The sequence below is a fragment of the Atractosteus spatula genome, chromosome 6 (assembly GCF_055471065.1).
Source record: "Atractosteus spatula isolate fAtrSpa1 chromosome 6, fAtrSpa1.hap1, whole genome shotgun sequence".
NCBI classification, from domain to species: domain Eukaryota; kingdom Metazoa; phylum Chordata; class Actinopteri; order Semionotiformes; family Lepisosteidae; genus Atractosteus; species Atractosteus spatula.
The window spans coordinates 1,707,286-1,725,393 of NC_142711.1; the positions used below are offsets into that span (position 1 = coordinate 1,707,286).

The window sequence follows — 18,108 nt, forward strand, 5'->3', positions numbered from 1 at the left end:
CCATTGTCCTCTACACTACAAGATGGGATAAATGACATGCCTGTAGTGATGAAATTGACCATTTCAAGCGCCCAAGAGGACGAGAACAATCAAACCGCGCAATTAAATCAAAGGGGAACAAGCGGGACGATGCGAAGGGCTGAGGCCATTAGCATGCGCCCCTCTTCCCGGAGCCCCTAATCTAATTTTCTGTGCGGGACCCTCGCAAGAATGCGGCGTGAGCGTTCCCGTGCGGTGCAGCATTGTGGGTATCCGGGCCACTGGCCTTCCCAGCCGCTGGAATGCGTCGGGGGGAGAAGGACTCGCATTGTTGCGCCGGCCGGAATGTGCGGAGGAGCTCCGGAGCCGCCGCACTCCCAGCACCAGCAACTCGCCCAACTGCACCGCAAGAATGGGCAACTTTTCACGCAACGGGGAAGCGCCAGACTACGCATCTGTCTACTACACACCTGGGGGGGGTTAACACGAATACGGCCACGGGTGACCTTTCCAGGCCAAACAACTCGGAAAAACGTGGAAGATAAGGGGAGGTCGAAAACTTTATCGGCGCAGTATAATTTACCAACATAAGAACTGAAATTCTCCCCCACGTTTCAGACCTCAGATTTTGTTTGTTGTTTTTTTTTAAAAAAAAAAGCTCACACAGATAAAGTTAAGCACAGGATAACCACGGTACTCATTCAAAAACCTGAAAAAAAAATAAACACGATGCCCACTTTTCTTAAACGATCCTTCAATGGCCATTGATCTTAACCGGCTGCGGCACTGTAAGAGATTTGTGAATAATAATAATAATAATAAACATCGCACAATTAACAAAAGAAAAAAATAAGCCCAGCAAATCATTTTGCCCCCCCCCCACACAGCACATTAATTTATTGGTTGTTTTAACCTTCACCCCCCGGAGAAGGTAACTCGTCTCGGCGCAGTTCAACAGCCGTGAGAGCGACCCGGCGTCCGGAGCGGCGCGTTCCTCCCGAGCCAGCCGCAGGACACCGGACACTTGACTCTCGTACCTTGGACAGTGTCAACATCTCGCTTTGCGAGTTCAACATACGCGAAAGAACAGCCCCCACCGAGTTAAAGTAAGACTACGCCCGTGAAGAAAAACTTACAACGGGGTATTTGCAACGACCACGAACCGAGGTAGTAAAAACCCCCTACGCAGTTCGGAATACAGGCGCCGGAGCCCTCCAGCACACCACAGATAACAGCCAAAGGTCTGGCGTTAGATTCGTGCTTTCCCCCCCACACAATTCATAAAGTAAGGTATCCAGCAGAGTTGATAATCACACACGGCTTTCAAGTGTTTAAAAATCGAAATGCTGTTTTTGATACATCTGTGCCGATATCCCAACGTGGGGTTTTACCGACAGGCTTTTTTTTGCACGGGCAGTTTCATCAGCATCGTCGCGGAAAAACAAGAAGCCGAAGCTCGGCTGAACTCAAACATTTCACAAAGCCGTGAGCAACAACAACAACCAAAAAAAAAAGAAAATCTTACCTGCAAAGCTGTTTGGAGCAACAGCAGCAGAACTCCTGCGCCTCCTTTTAGGAACATGGATAACGGTTTAATTTCCCCCTTTTTTCGGAATAAGTATGTACGGTCTCCTCTCCCGCTGCGGACCGATGTGTTAATATTCTTTAAAACAAAGGCGGCAACAGCAGCACCATGTAGCAACCTCTCTCCTCCACTCTCCTCCCTGTACTGAAATCACAATATGGTACTGAGGCTGCAACTCCCTCCCCGACTAACCAATACCGATCTCCTTGCTCAAGCACCTCTCTGTCTCTCCCTGCTGGTCACACCGCCTCGCATCGCGTAATTCAGACTAATGGATTTACCCCCCCCCCCCTCCAGTCTTGAAGGTCCGGAAGCTGGGATGAAATGACTAACCCCTCCTCCCTCCCTACAACAAAAAGAAAAGCTGTCTGGTTTGTCTCAGACTCCCAGTCTCCACCCAGCCCCCCTGTCCGCACTCCGCGGGTCCATCAGCGGAAAGGCGATGAGATTGGAGCGTTTGAAAACGCGTCCTGGCCCGTTTTCCCTTAGATACTTGGGATTGGAGATACTGGGAATTGCTGACTGTCGGTTCAACTGTGAGACTGATGCCTCGTTTCGGTAAAGTTACAAGCGCTTGCAGCTGTGAGATTGTTGAGGGGGGTTTAGGACTTTAAATCGAAGTGCAGCACGATCCGCCGATGCTAATGAAGTCAGCTGAAGTAAGAGCAAAGCAGGTGTCGTGCAATTTCGTCTCCCTTGGAGATTGGGCGCTTTTCCAAGACCGTTTGGTCTCCCGTGTTAATTTACATCAATCCTAAAGATAAATTAACCTGGGTAACCAAATTGAAATCAAACTAGACTGAAGCAACATCTCATTCGGAGTCTGTATGCACGCATATAATTTATGGATAGCTAAATAAAAATGCGTTGCAAGTTTGTGTAGATCCTGGATGCAGTGCCGATATAAATAGGAAAAATAGGCGGTGCTGTCTTCAATATTCTGGAGCACATTGTTTTAAAATTGTTTTCTGGAAGTGGTGAAGAAAAAAATACATTTTCGTTTCTAAGAAATAGTAAACACATTCTCAACCCCCCACTACCTATGTACTGTATCCATTCGTTTATGTGTCACATGCTGTGTTGTGATTTAATGTTTTGCTTGTGAGTTTTGTACTTTTATGGGAGAAGCCAAAGACACATTTCCACAGTAGTGGACACTAAAGTATAAGTAATGCACAGGGCTCAGATCAACTGGACACCTAAGACAGAAGGGGTTCACCTAGCCTTTAAATGAACATGGACAAGCTGAACAATAATTGCTTGTTAAATAGAATATATTGATTAATTATCACTAGGCACTGTTTGAATAAAAGCTGTTTATTTGAAAAAAAACTTACAACTTGAATATTTAGCATTTGCGTTGTTTCTTAATTCTATTGTGCTGATTGGTGACTGCCCATGTTGCAGATTTGGTAATTGCCCTCTATTCATTTGTATTTTCCTAATTTGCACGGACTCTTTACAGGAAATCAAGTAATTCCATCAGAATACATCTACAGATTTAATTCTGCTTTGTTCTCTTATCTTTCTTCAGCTGAGAGGTAACATGGAAAACCTGTCCTGTCTCAGCGTCCAGTTGATCTGGCCCTTATTGGCAACTCTATACTAAGCTCTTGAAATACAACACCCCAGACACGTAAACAGAGACAATAGCATACAGTGCATGTGAGAGTTCATTCAGTTCCTGAAATACTCTTTTCTCTTAGGTGCTAACAATATTTCTACCTGTTTTAAATTCTAATATTAATGTATTTGTTTTTTTTTCTGCTTTGTGCTTCACCTCATGCAACGTCAGGAAACTTAAACTGAGATCTACATGAAAACTCTGTCCCTTTACCACAGTGTGAAATTAAAATATTGAGAAATATGAAAGTAAGCCTAAGTAGGACATCTAAGGATTTCTTACGTTTGAACAAATAAGGTTTACAGAAAGTTATTAAAAAGTTAAGTTTTTCAGACTGTTATCGTGATTGTTTTTTTGTTTTATTTCACAAATAGTCCCGTTGTTTGTATATGAGGTTATCATAGATTTAGAAATGTATTGATCATAGGAGTAGACAATTATGTTAGTTAAATCATTATTTTAGTTGAGATATATTATATGTTCCCTATTCCTAGCATTGTTTCAGTTGTAAGCTTTCTGTTCCAGTTTTTGTTACTATAAAAATAAACAACACAGATATTAAAAAAATAGATTTAAAACTTTATCAGGTTTGTTTTTCTATATTAAAAAAATGAGATGCTGCTGCAACCACATTTCCATTGGGGAAGACAAGCATTACTGACATGTATTTTCTGCTACATTTCCCCCAGTCGCACTGCTTTATTGTCCCTTAAAGAATTAACATTCTTAACAGATTTTGCATGTTTTACTATACGTTAGTTTTATTTTTTCAATAGCATACTCTCATAGGAATGTTTTTTTTTTCACATATGCCATGAGCTATTTTCTTCTATACAGTTTTCTTAAGTAAGTGTCTCTGAGAACAGGAGAACTACATTTTTAACATTTGTTATTACATTGTGAGCCTGATTCAGTGTTTCTTATGACAAAGATCAGGAGCCTGCTATGAAGTGCTGTATTCACAAAAAAACAATGAGAAGTGTCTTAAAGCATATGATACGCGTGAACACACATAATTTAAAAATAAGACCAAGTGAACATTAGCATCTGTGAAATGTGCAAAGCATATGCTAATATATTCAAATGACATGGAAATACAGCACTAATAATGAGAGGACCAAAGTAAGCAAGGTATTCACAAAACCATAAAGTGCACCTTAACTCATATCAAGTTAGCAGTGAAGGAGAGCAGGTGTAATGAACTGAAATCCATCTTAGAAAATTCTGCCATGCAGCACAAGTGTTTTACTTCAACATGAAGCAACTCCTTCAGAACAGTGAAAAGCTCTGTTATCAAGGAATGAGGAATACAAAAGGTCCAGGAGCCACAGAAGGACAGTGATAACCAGACATTACAGGGCAAGATAGACGTGGTTTGTTATAGAATAAATTCTCACCAGATTCAGAGTTTAAAGCACAAAGCTGTAACAAGGTGTGCAGTATAGATGAGTCAGCTTCTATAACTTCACATCAGTGAGTTGGTAAGAAACATCTTACTCCGAATCCTAAGTAGTAGCAGGACGGATGACTATTTCTGGTTCTGAAACTCAGTAGTTTAGAGGTACATAAGAAAGTAGTTTGAATCTGAAATCTCACTCTGTCTGAAGCAGTAGGAATACTTACAATGCCAAAGCACAGTGAATTCTACAGTAGGTGAGCCATAGGGATTTTTTGGAGCCTCTTTCACTACAATTATGAAGTGAGAAGGGTGGGTGTACTTGAACCTTTAGTTTTTGTTTGTCATTAATTGTTTTTCATATATACACCCATAATGTTAATATGTATATCACAGTGGGTGATCCACCCCTTAAACAGGGACTTTTAATTCTTGAATTTTTTAAAATAATAATAATTATAAAAATTGCTTACACTTATATAGCGCTTTTCTGGACACTCCACTCAAAGCGCTTTACAGGTAATGGGGATCCCCTCCACCACTACCAATGTGCAGCCCCACCTGGATGATGCGACGGCAACAATAGTGCACCAGAACGCTCACCACACATCAGCTATCAGTGGGGAGGAGAGCAGAGTGATGAGGCCAGTTTATAGATGGGGATTATTAGGAGCCAATGGGAATTTTGGCCAGGACGCTGGGGTTACACCCCTACTGTTTTTGAGAAACACCCTGGGATTTTTAATGACCACAGAGAGTCAGGACCTTGGTTTTACATGTCATCCAAATGATGATGCTTTTTTACCGTATAGTGTCCCCGTCACTACATTGGGGCATTGTGAGCCACATAGACCACAGGATGAGCGCCCCCTGCTGGCCCCACTAACACCTATCCTAGCAGCAACCTTAGTTTTTTCCAGTAGATCTCCCAACCAGGTACTGACCAGGCTCACACCTGCTGAGCTTCAGTGGGCTGCCAGCTGTGAGGTGCAGGGTGATATGGCTGCTGGCTCTAAAATACAGAAGGAGGGGTAGACAAAACAAAGATGTGTGTTTTAGTTTCATAGATTCATCATTGTCCCTGAAATATGTTTGTATTAAACATAGATACATTTCAGGGCTAAAATAAAAAAATGTAAGTCAAAAGGTAGACTGTCTGATACCTATGTGTGTACAAGGAATCTCAATTTCTGCTGTTAGAAGCTTTGAAGCTTTAGCATCACATTTCATTGGCGTTTCTATTTAAAAGACTTCAAATGCACCATTTTCTGATGGATGCTAAAAAGATTTTACCCCTTTTTTCTGTTTACAGGAGAAGAACATGCTTTTATTGTATTCATTATTTTTTACATAATTACTGCGGTGAAAAAAAAATACTATATATTTTAATGTCTATACAATAAGAGTGAGGATGTATTTAGTACTTTGATAAAGTGGAAAATTTATTTATCCATCCATTTTCAGTATGCTTATTCTGGTGATATTTATAGCTGGTAAATTAATATTTCAACTGCTTATAACACGTAATACAGATAATTGTATGTACACACTCCACACTTGCAAGTGAAATTGCAAAGTTTTTTTCTTCTGAATTATGTGGTTGTTGATATACCCTCACCGACAAAAACATCTGGACAGTTTAAAGTACTAGACGATAAAAAGCAGAGATTCAGCTTCAAAATACAGCAGGAAAATATTCCAAAGCATGCATTATGTGAAAGCATGCATTGTATTAGAATTATGTGAAGAAATGCAAACATTAATTTATTAAAATTATTTAAGAATCCTTATATTCATATTTTCCATGCTCATTCTCTGCTTAGTTTTACACTTGAAGTCTTTTGATATTTTAAATGGTTCCCTGCATTTTTCCAGATATTTTTGCCCATTCTTTAACATATACAACTTTGATTTTAACATATACAGTTTTGTTTTGCCACACCAATTTCAAAGTCAATTAATACCATCTCAATGGGATTCAAGCCTGTCCATAACTGTACCTTTTCAATAAAATACAAACGTCTGAAGCCATCTTCCATACATTGGGAATATATTAGAGTTTGAAGCATTCATTGTTCTTACTATGATACACTTTTCAAGAAAGAAACCTAAGCACACATAAGTCTCTACTTATACTAATAAGTATATATTAGTAATAATACTAATATATATACTAATAAATCTGATTTCAGTGATTAGGTTACTGAAGGCAACATAATGTTCTCACATTGTTCTTTACAATTAACATTCATTCAATGTAATCGTAACTGCCATATTGTTTTATTATAGATGTTATACATGTGGCAGTTGTTTGTTCGTTACGGTTCTCAGTTATGTAAAGGCACAGATGACGGCATACATCTGCAAAGCCTTCAAAACAGCCTGCAGTTGTAGTTTACAGTTTTCATTAAAACTGTGCGATTTCTGTATTTTAACTGAACAAATACTTTTGACAGCCACATACATACTTTAAATTTTAAATCTGCTTCATGTACATACAGTTATACAATCGCTGTGCAGCTTTTAAATTGTTGTGAGTACCCAAATCATGTCAATTATACTAACATTAATACCTTTATGAAGACAATTGCCGGGAGTTTAAGTCATATGTTATTGCACCTTTAACAAAATGTACTCATCCAACAAATTAGCCAACGTTTAACGTTTTTCCATAAGCCTTTAGCATACACTGTCTATATAAGGAAGTAGGGTTTTAAAAAAGCTTTTGTGCCTGGGGTGAGATGAATCAAGCAGCTGAGATACTTGTGTAAATTCAATATTTCAATCCAGATTGAAAGGATTTGCATACAAAATCAAGAAAATTTAAGGAATAAACAACCAATTATTCAAAAGAAGATTATATACCTATATCACGAGCTGGAAGCCGACTATTCACACACTCCAAAAACATCCTGTGCTATAACCTTATTTAATTTACTATTCAGAGATACAAAAATTCAATATGTTATGGCATTACAGTGGATTTGATTCAAGTATTTCATATCCTGTAAGGATCCTGACAACCTTAAGAACTGCTTCAAACTCAACAATGAAATGAGGGGCCAGGGATACAAGTGGAAATGAAGAAGAGATACATTTACTGTCGGACTGAAAATGGAAGCAAAGTAACTGACCAGCCATGCTGCTGAAGTTGGCGTTGAAGTGATGAGCTATGACTGCTAAGATACTTGTAACCAAATGCACCTGATGAGAATAATGAGGTTTTGCTTTTTGCTTCTTATTTCCTTAAATTCTGAGACTTGATTTGATTTGAGTCCCATATGATTTTTGAAGGTGCTCCTTTTTTTCATTTATTCAACAGGGAAGATGCAGCCACAGGCACACCTATTAGCACTCTCCATTTCCAACAATTTTGTTCACTAGTTTTTTAAGTGTAATAAATGGTTATTTTAAAGTGTGACTGACTGACTGTCAACTCATCGAGGGCTCTAAGAATTGTAACAGGTGATAAAGCTTCCAGAGGTAAACTAACTTTTAACTAATTTAATACATTCCACTGTATTAGTTGATCTGATACACAAAATGTATCAAAAACTGCATAGCCTTCTGTAGAGTATCAAATATACATACTGTATTTAATTTACGAAACATAAGTAAAAATAATTTTAACTGAGTTATGTAACAAAACAAATGTACTAATCATTATTGTCCTCTGTTTACTTTGTAGCATAAAAATAAAATATTAAAAGAATAAACATTGGTGCTGTCAGTGCTTACAATACAGTCCCTATGCCTTTAGTTAGATTAAGAAAATCAATCATCAAGACAACATTTTCACAGCATCTGTCGCCTTTTCTTCAACTCAGATAGGACCCATGGTATCCAGTGCACATGGGTTGCTCTGGCAACCCAGGCTGTTTTAACAGTGTATGTTTTAAAGGATAAAACTAGAGTTTTATGACAGATTCACTCGCATTTGTTTTCCACAAAAGATCTTCTGCCGGAGGAATATTTTTTGTGGATATAGTTCCAGACCATCTTTACAAGATTGTTACTTAGTATAGAGTAATTATGTGGACTTTGTTTGGGCTTTAGAGTAAAAGCCTGAAGTGGTTATTTTCATTCTTACTGAATCCAAGCAATAAGCAGGGCCGCCGCTACTGTAGTTTATGTATATCCATGAGAAGTATGATATAAACCTTTGCCTTGATACTACGTATTATCTAGGTTAATTGAAACATCATTGAGACTGACCCTGCCTTTTGCTAAGGTGGCTCTGGGGATCTGCAAGCATAAAAACCCACAAGAACCCAAGATTTAAGGTGCAGGGGGCTTTATTTCCATCTACAATCAAATAAGACTCTTGTGAAGGCCCCTTCCATTTTCATTGTGGGAGGTCCACGGTCAAGGCACCTTCTCCATAGACTCCATCATTTTAACCCAACTGTGCAAGTGTTTGCCTGTCATTCACTCCCTAATCAAGAGTTCAGGGCTGAGGTCCAGCAGTTCAGACCCTCTCACTGTACTATCACATAAAATGCCTGTACGGTTGGGACCCATCACCTTGCTGAACCTCTTTTTGACTCTGAACTGCTCTGTGCTCCATAGTTTGTATGTGCAATAATAATAATAATATTAATAATAATCGCTTACACTTATATAGCGCTTTTTCTGGACACTCCACTCAAAGTGCTTTACAGGTAATGGGGACTCCCCTCCACCACCACCAGTGTGCAGCCCCACCTGGATAATAATAATAATAATAATAATAATAATAATAATAAACTTTATTTTATATAGCACCTTTAAAGGTGGCTTCTCAAAGTGCTTTACAGGATGACAATAACAATAAATAAGAAGAGTATAACAATAAATAAGGAGAATACACAAGATAAGACACAATTACAATATATAGAGGAGACCGTGGATGGTGGTACTAAGAAGAGCAGAGGGGTGAAGAATGGAACCAGTTAAGTAAAGGCTTTTCTGAAGAAGAGGGTTTTGAGTCTGGATTTGAAGGAGTGATGATGGATGATGCGACAGCAGCCATAGTGCGCCAGAACATGCACCACACACCAGCTCTCAGTGGAGAGGAGAGCAGAGTAGTGAAGCCAGTTTATAGATGGGGATTATTAGGAGGCCATGATTGGTAAGGGCCAATGGGAAATTTGGCCAGGATGCCAGGGTTACACCCCTATTCTTTTCAAGAAACGCCCTGGGATTTTTAATGACCACAGAGAGTCAGGATCTCAGTTTTATGTCTCAACTGAAGGATGGTGCCTGTTTACAGTATAGTGTCCCCATCACTATACTGGAGCATTAGGACTCACACAGACTGCAGGGTGAGCGCCCCCTGCTGGCCCCAGTAACACCTCTTCCAGCAGCAACCTTAGTTTTTCCCAGGAGGTCTCTCATCCAGGTACTGACCAGGCTCACACCTGCTGAGCTTCAGTGGGCTGCTAGCTGTGAATTGCAGGGTGATATGTTACGTACATGAACTGCCAATGGGAAGGGCTGAGAGCCAGCATCCAATGGGACATGTGTCCTCGATAAGATGGACAGAAAGAGATGAGACAGAGGTCAGCCATTTTCCCATTTGGGGAAATGAAAGAAAAAGTGATGGAGACATGTGAGCCCAATATCCCCTGAGGACAAGGTGTCATGCTCCTGAGTGAGCTTGCTGGAGTACAGTTTCTCTCCAGTGGTAAGCTACTCTGTGAAATGAAAGGTAGTACTGGTGTTACATCTGTTCTGTAACATTTTATGTATGTAAACGAATAAACAGTAAGATTTTTAATGTATTGTTTATAAAACATATATGTCTTTCATTTACTAGATTTCTGATTGTCTGGAAGAATATTTAGCTGTTTAAGCTGAATGTTTCAGCTCAATAATGTTAAAAAAAGAAACAATAACATGCACCATGAGGATTATATTTTATTTTACTTAGGTTTTTAAATAATAATACTAAAGTGGCAACATATTTTATTAATGTCTCTATAATCATAAAAGTCATGCAAAAAGAAAAGCTTTAATATTTTAATAACAATTCATTATATTTATCATTAAATTAGTGAAAAAACTGTCAGTGATAAAATTATACATGGCTGAAAAGCAAATCTGGAAAATAAAGAATAAAAACAGAAAATCTTCATAGGTGGTGAATTTAAAAAAAAGTTACAGTCTAGTTAAAATGGAGCAGCTTCATTTTATGCTCTTTTTTGTACTATTGTAAATCTAAATTGCATATAAACACCATAGGTTGAGCAGGTATGGATCTGATTAGCATTCAAGGCTGAAAATGCATAAATCTGACCTAATTTGAATACAAGATTCCCCATTGCATTACATCAATAGAAACACTGTTCTAAGGGGAAAAGACTGGTCCGTGTGAATGGTACTCATGCTATAGGACAATAAAATGACAGGTTTTCTGGCAAGGAAGCATAGTTACATTTTTCATCATTTAAAAGGTGTTTTGTGGAATCAATTTTACAGTTATGCCTGTTAATTAATCTACCCCTTGCCAGATTTGCATGAACTCTGGCACTCCACTCCAACACAGATTTGCATGAACAAAACTAGAAAATTGGCGTCAGCATTCTAAAATCTGGAATCTCTGATCACTGGAACATTTGCTTAGACATGGAGTGGATGTAGCATCCGCAAGTTCATACTTAGGCCCTGATTCATCAATATTCCCTCAGAGACGGTTTCATACAGGCGCCAAGGTTCACACATTGCCTTGCAAATTATTCCTATGGTGTTCCAATTGCAAAATGATGCATACAAGTTATTAAAATTGATATTTTATTTAAAATCAAATTCAGTTTGAAGATTTTTAAGGTTTAAGTTGTTGTAAATGTTAGCAAAAACATAAACTAAAATATATTGAAAATTGACACTGGTGTGTGTGTCTGTGTGTGTAACCATGATGGACTGGCTTCCTGTCCAGGACTGTCCTGCCTTAAAACCTGTTGCTTGCCAGGATAGGCTCCGGCATTAAACATTAATGGATGATTGGGAGAAATATGTGGATTGCATGTTTTCAGACCTAGGAACTTAATATTTGATGGAAACAGCTTTGGCAGCAATTTCACCTGCAAGTCTTTTTGGTTAAATCTCTACCAACTTTGCCCCTGGCATGGTGCAATTTTTGCTCATCCTTCTTGGCACAGTTTCTCTCAAGCTGCTTTGGGATCACTTATCAACGGCAATTTTCAAGACTTCCCACTGATTCTCAATAGAGTTCAAGTCGGGACTTTGACTATGGCAGTCAAAGACATTCACTTTCTCATTTTTAGCTCCAGTGTAGCTTTGGCCTTTTGGTTGGAATCATTGTCCTGCTGTACGGTAAAGTTTTGTCCCGGTTTCCACTCTGAAGCAGGCTTTCCTCTAAGATTTGCCAGTACTCTGCTCAGTCTCCATCAATCTTCCCATTCCCTGCTGATGAGAAGCAGAACTATAACATAATGCTGCCACCACCATGCGGGACAGCAGGGATGGGGTTGACTGAGTGCTGCACTATGCTGGGTTTGCATCAGATGTAACAATGTGCATTTAGATCAAAAGTTGCAATTTTGTCTTGTGTAATCACAAAAATTTGGCTACATGTTTGCAGTATTCCTTTTCTTACAAACCACATGCAGAATTTGAGATTTTGTTTTCAGTTCTAAACAAGCCTATTTTTTGTGGAGTGACTGGTATAGTGTTGACCATTAACATTTTCTTCCATCTCAGTCACTAAACTCCGTAACTCTTTCAAAGTCACCATTGGCCTCAGGCTGGTATTGCTACTTACTTTCAGTCTTTCACAGCTTCTCAGTTTGGAGGAACAGAGTGCTTGAGACAGTGTCTGGATGCCTTCTGCTTCTGGATGCTCAAACGGATATTAAGACAATAGTAATTGTTTTTATACCTTTTTCCTGATCTGTGCCTTCCTACACATTTATCTCTGAACTTTTTTGGTCTTTATAGTTGAATCCTTGGTTTGAACCTTACAGATACAGTATAGGTGTACTTATTCTGAAATTACATGAAATATTATTATTGCACACAGATAGAGGCTACTCAACTAACTGTGTGATTTCTTAAGGTGATATTGATTGCCATTGCAAAGGATTTGAAAACTTATGCAATCACAACTTTTCCATTGTTCTTTAATATTCATTATCTATTTACTGTAATTCTTTTAGTTTTCTCTTTGAATATATGCATACTATATCACTGTATATACAGTATAAAGGCAATCAATTGCTACTATGCTTTAAAGCAAAAAAAATGTAAAAACTGTACAATGGTCTGAATACTTTTGCAAGGGACTGTATTTTGGTCAGCAGCTCTAAAAAGCCAATCATCTGAGTTTATCTACTCTGTAAAAGAGAAAAGAGAAGGGATATCAAGAAATAATGCAAGGTGTTCTCATGCCTTTCCACCATCAAACAATTCAATGCAGAGAATCCAACACCCATCTCTGCATGTAACAATGAAAGGTCAGTAGACAAACCTTGTTTTATTAATACACCCTGACAAAGTGAACATAGAGTAATTTAACAGTACAGTAACTCTAGTGCAGGTAGTTAATAATACAAAATAAAGAATTTGGGTAATATCTTACACTGTATAAATTATTCTTGAGATGTCAAATACAATTACATCAAATTATTTTTCTCATTCAAATGGATTAAATGGATTCCCATTAAAGAGGAAACAAACTCTTGAAATTGAAGTGCACTTGAAATTGAAATGTTACATCTCAACTATGGACTATTTCATATTTTAAAATGTAAAACATCAGGAAAAAGGCTTTTCATCTAGAAAAAACAGAATCATATTAAAAACATGGAAGAATGTTACACTGTGTAAGCTGAATTTTAACATGTATCCTGAAAATATGGGTATCAGCCTTAGTCACTGAAGATCTGTAAGGTTCATAACAGTGTACTGTGTAAAGAAACGGCTGTTTCTTTTCACCTCCTAAAACTGCACACTTACATCCCTTGGGGGTTCAGCTGTTGCCTTATGACAAATAATAAACATGTTCCTACTTTCGTTACTCATTTCAAATGTTCAAAGACGTGCGCTTCAAACCATGGGTGTTGAGGTGTTTTATTTGAAATTATTAATTGCAAAATATGTTTTGTTGGAACCTATTTGAAAAACAATTTCAGTTTAAAAGCTCTCTGTACTTTATCAGCTGTTAATTAAGCAAATACCTGCTGTGCTGGAAACAAAGATTGAACAACGGGCTATATGCCATTCAAATAATTTCAAGGATGTTTTTTTACTGTTTATTGTAATTTGGTTTTGTTGCTTGTACACCTCATTAAAAACCAACGAAACATTTTTAGTGATAAATGTTTTCATTAATTCTCATTAAAAACTAATTTCCATTCTATTTTTACTGATTCAAATTTTAACACTAAAGAATGAATTAATATTTTAAATATAATATGATTAAAAATTATAATAAAAATGAGCACATTTCTTTATGATGACAGTACACATTTGAATCATGTATGTCAATTATTGTTAGTGAAGAAAATAATGCAAATCATTTTTATTGTAGCCTATTTTGAGGACACTATTTTACAAAACAGTTTTAGCCAGCATGATTCAAAAGTTACCATGCATGTGTATCAGTTTTCAATATAAACTAACATATTAACATATTTTTCATATGCTTAGAAGCATTCAGTGTCTGTTTTTGTTGAATATTTCACTGAGCTAGAAAGCTCTGAGCAGTGTTGTTTAGCAGGATCAGGCAGGATTGGTGATCAATTCGCTTTACCTGTATGTCCCAAGGCTATCTTTTGCTGCATTTGCTTTTGCACTTTCACTTTTGCTTTCTCTTTGTCAAGCTCCTGTCCTTGAGCTGAGACTGCCTAATTACAAGTCAATTAGTGAAACGACTAAATGACTTAGCGGTGCATTGTCTTTGGGTTGAAAGATTGTGCATTCAATAGCTGGTCAGGTATGAGTCAGCCTTGACACACAGTTCAAGTGTGTACCCTAGGGCAGTTTTTGGAGGGTAATTATCATACTTAAAATCATTACTGACTTGCATGCTTCAGGAGATTTTCCTAGGATGCAGATTATTAGTGTTGCTTGTACACAATAATAATGATATTTCAACTAAGACTCAGTGTTCGCTCAATGCATTTTTCAGAGCTCAGACCTGATTTGTTTTTTAGAATACAACTTTTCTAAATATGAGTTGAAGATTGATTGATCACAAACTGCAACATATTTAAGACTTAACATTAGTTAAGACTAAAAAATGATTGCGCAGATGAATCATTAATATTAAATACAATCAAGTCCAGCAATGGAAGTTTTCACTGTGACGGTAATTAGAAACAAAACAATATTTGTGTTCATAAAATATCCAAACAAAGCCAATGAAACGAAATTACTTTATTTGAATTGTTCTGTATATTCTGAATGTACAGAAGTGGCTAATTGCTTTGATCTAGCTGGTGTGAGGTTAAATATACCTGAGGTTCTGAAGTTACTAAGAAAGCCATCACTAAATCTTTGGAACTTTAGTTATGTCTTCAACATAATTATGATTAGTGGCGCACAGCTTAATTGAAACCAAGACTTAACATGTGCCAATATAAACCCACTAATGTCACTCTCAGCCTCTCCATACCCACACCAAATATAAACTTGTGAGCTAATATATTACTTTAAAATAATTTCCTAATACAACAGCTTTGGAAGCAAACCTTCCTTTTAAAATCATAAATATGTTTCTTTATTGGTAGTTTATATTGACATGCATTCATGTTGCCAGTACTTTAGGATTCAACCCCTTGTGTATCTCCTATTATGTGAACATATTATGTGAGTTCTTTATTTTGTTGAGGTGTGTGACAGTTCCTTCCTAGAAGCCACTGCTTTCATAACACATCCACTAATGTGGGCTTGGCTTTCTGATTGATTGCATGGCTGCTAGTCACCATTTACTATTAATTATGCATCATTTTAGAGAGCAGACTATCCTAAAGTGAAGGGTCTTTTGGTGTTTGCAAACCAGCATTCCCTCCCTAAGCTGCTTCATGCTCTATTGTTAAGTGAAAATAGATTTTAGACTTTTGTGTAACATTTTACTGGTTTTTATTTTTATTAGTTATGTGTTTAATTGTGGGGTGGCGTGGTGGAGTAGTTGTTAGCATTGTCAACTTGCAGCACTGGGGCCTGAGTTTGATTCTGGACCTCGGACGCTGTCTGTGTGGAGTTTGTATATTCTCCCTGTGTCCATGTGGGTTTCCTCCCACAGTTCAAATGCTAGAAGATTATTGTTTGTGTCTGTGCTTCTGGGAAAATTGGCCTCGATGTATGTGTGTGCGGGGTTGTGTTTGTGTCTGTGTGCCCTCCTCCCCTGCGACTCTGTTTTGGATTTAGAGGCTAGAAAATATCTGTCTGGCTTACGATGGACTGGCGTCCCATCTCAGGTGTACCCTGCCTTGCTCCCATTGTGTGCTGTGATCAGCTACAGCTCCAGCCTTGACCCTGAATGGGAAGAGGTGGGTAGATAATGGATGAGTGGTTAAAATTATTCTGATTTTAATACTAAATAATCCAACCAAATATTTGAAAGAACATTTATAAAGAAGAACTGGCCATACAGATCACCTGCTCCTAGTGGCTATTTGATCCAAGGATCTCACTCACTGCTTCTGAAAGGAGGCAGGGTATCATTTTTTACAACATGGATGAGTAGCTTTTTCCAGATGTCCACAACCATTTGTGTTAAAAATTGTCTCTTGTACATTTTTAATTGCACTTCCCCTAGTTTCCATATGTGTCCTTTGGTTCATATTTCACTCTTGATTTTGAGAAGTTTATTGTGTTAACTTTGTAAATTTATTATTTACAAATCTTTATTTATTATTTATTGCTTTTTATTGTTAATGGTCTCTATTCTAGCTCACACCTGAAGAAGGATCCACGGCCAAAACGTTGTGTTTTCCTTCTTCCCTTTTCAGCAGGGAATAAACCTATTATTTGTTCCTCTGCAGCCTATGCATGCTAAAGCAGCTACCCACCTGAACGTTCTCAAAGACAGCTTCTCCGGGTTCAATATTTCAAATCTTTATTTTTATAAGTTTATCATTGCTGTCCTGTGCACTTGTCTTTTCTAAATGTTATCTGCCAAGTGTAGGTCCAGTCTGAATTCTAACTAAATCTTTTTCAATGACTTTTGCAGCTTTACAGTCTATGCTTATCCTCCTATATTGTTATTATTTGCAAACTTTACTAATTTACTATTTATTAATATTAATACATTTAGAAGAGCAATGGTACTAGTACAGATCCCTGTGGTAAATATACTACTAATGTTCTAAAAACAAACACAGATATTGAACATATACTGTATGTTTTTATTTCTAAATATAGATTCACCAGTTATTTTTGTTATAACCATCCAATCTGGAATAGTCAATTGTGTGTTTTAATTTCATGGTTCACAGCTACAGTCCCCAGGACCACACACAGAGGAGTAGGTAGGTAGTTTCCAGGGCTTATCCGCCTTCGAGCCCTCACTTGTTTTTGATCATTTCACAGGCAGCACAGTTCCGCATTGGAGGCACAGCGCATGCTAGAGGAAATCTGTACCAGCGTGTGCATCCCACACAGACAGTATCACATTCCTGCAAGTGTGCAGGACACTGCAGGGGTCACTGTGTCTCTTGAGAGCTGTGAGAGAGAGCTGGTGGATCACAGGACTCAGTCACTGGAGCTACTTTCAGGAGAATATCACAGCTGGACTTTCCCTTTGGGACAGTGGTTTTGGTAACAGGTGTTCTTGTACTGTTCTGGGAGCGAAGTGTGTTATCTTTTCTGTGTGTCAGGTAGGCAGTTGTACAAATTGTTGTGTCATGGGTCCTGCAAGATGGGTGGACTGATGGACTGTAATAAAATGGGTAGCTGTGTAATACTAATGGCTTGTGCTGATCTGTGAGTGCACTGGTGGCTCTGAGAGATAAAAAGAACCTGGTGCAGGGGAACCCTGCTTGGGGGTGTAGTCTGCTACAAAGTTTAAAAGCAGTTCTTGCATTAAGGGGTCACCATCTATGACACAAGCAGCTCTACTGGTTGAGCCTCTTTGTAGGCCTAGAATACATGTTTCCCATGAGTTTAATCAAAAGCCTTTTGAAAATCTAAATATACCGTATTGTGTACTTTGTTTGTGTCTATTACTCTTGCAATGCTTTAACTTGTAATTGCTTGGTCAAACACTCTCAAGAGTTAGATAAACAAGATCCTTTTTCAATTTAAAACATGAGCACTGTATTACCAGTATTCCAGTTAATGGAAACTCGAACAACTCGAACAACTGTTCGAAGAGTTTTATTAACATCCTATAAATAACATCTTCTGTGTCCTTAATTATAGTTGTTAGTATATCTTTAGCACCTAGAGACTTCATTTTAAATGCTTCATGTTCTTGTATCTCTTCTGCCTATTCTGCTATTGTTGTTTAATATAGATGTTTGTCTTTAGGACTCCACCTGTACATTTTTAAAATATACTTCAAAGCATATTGTGTTATCA

General features: G+C 37.9%; 1 protein-coding gene across 1 annotated transcript in view; it reads right to left on the minus strand.

Annotated features, from left to right (window-relative positions):
- Nucleotides 1-1,834, minus strand: part of cdh2 (cadherin 2, type 1, N-cadherin (neuronal)) — a 77,294-nt gene extending 75,460 nt beyond the window's left edge. The window contains exon 1 of the mRNA XM_088919646.1: nucleotides 1,505-1,834. Coding sequence (XP_088775772.1) covers nucleotides 1,505-1,561 — 57 coding nt within the window. The 5' untranslated portion in view covers nucleotides 1,562-1,834. The remainder of the gene's footprint in view (nucleotides 1-1,504) is intronic.
- Nucleotides 1,835-18,108: the final 16,274 nt, after the last annotated feature.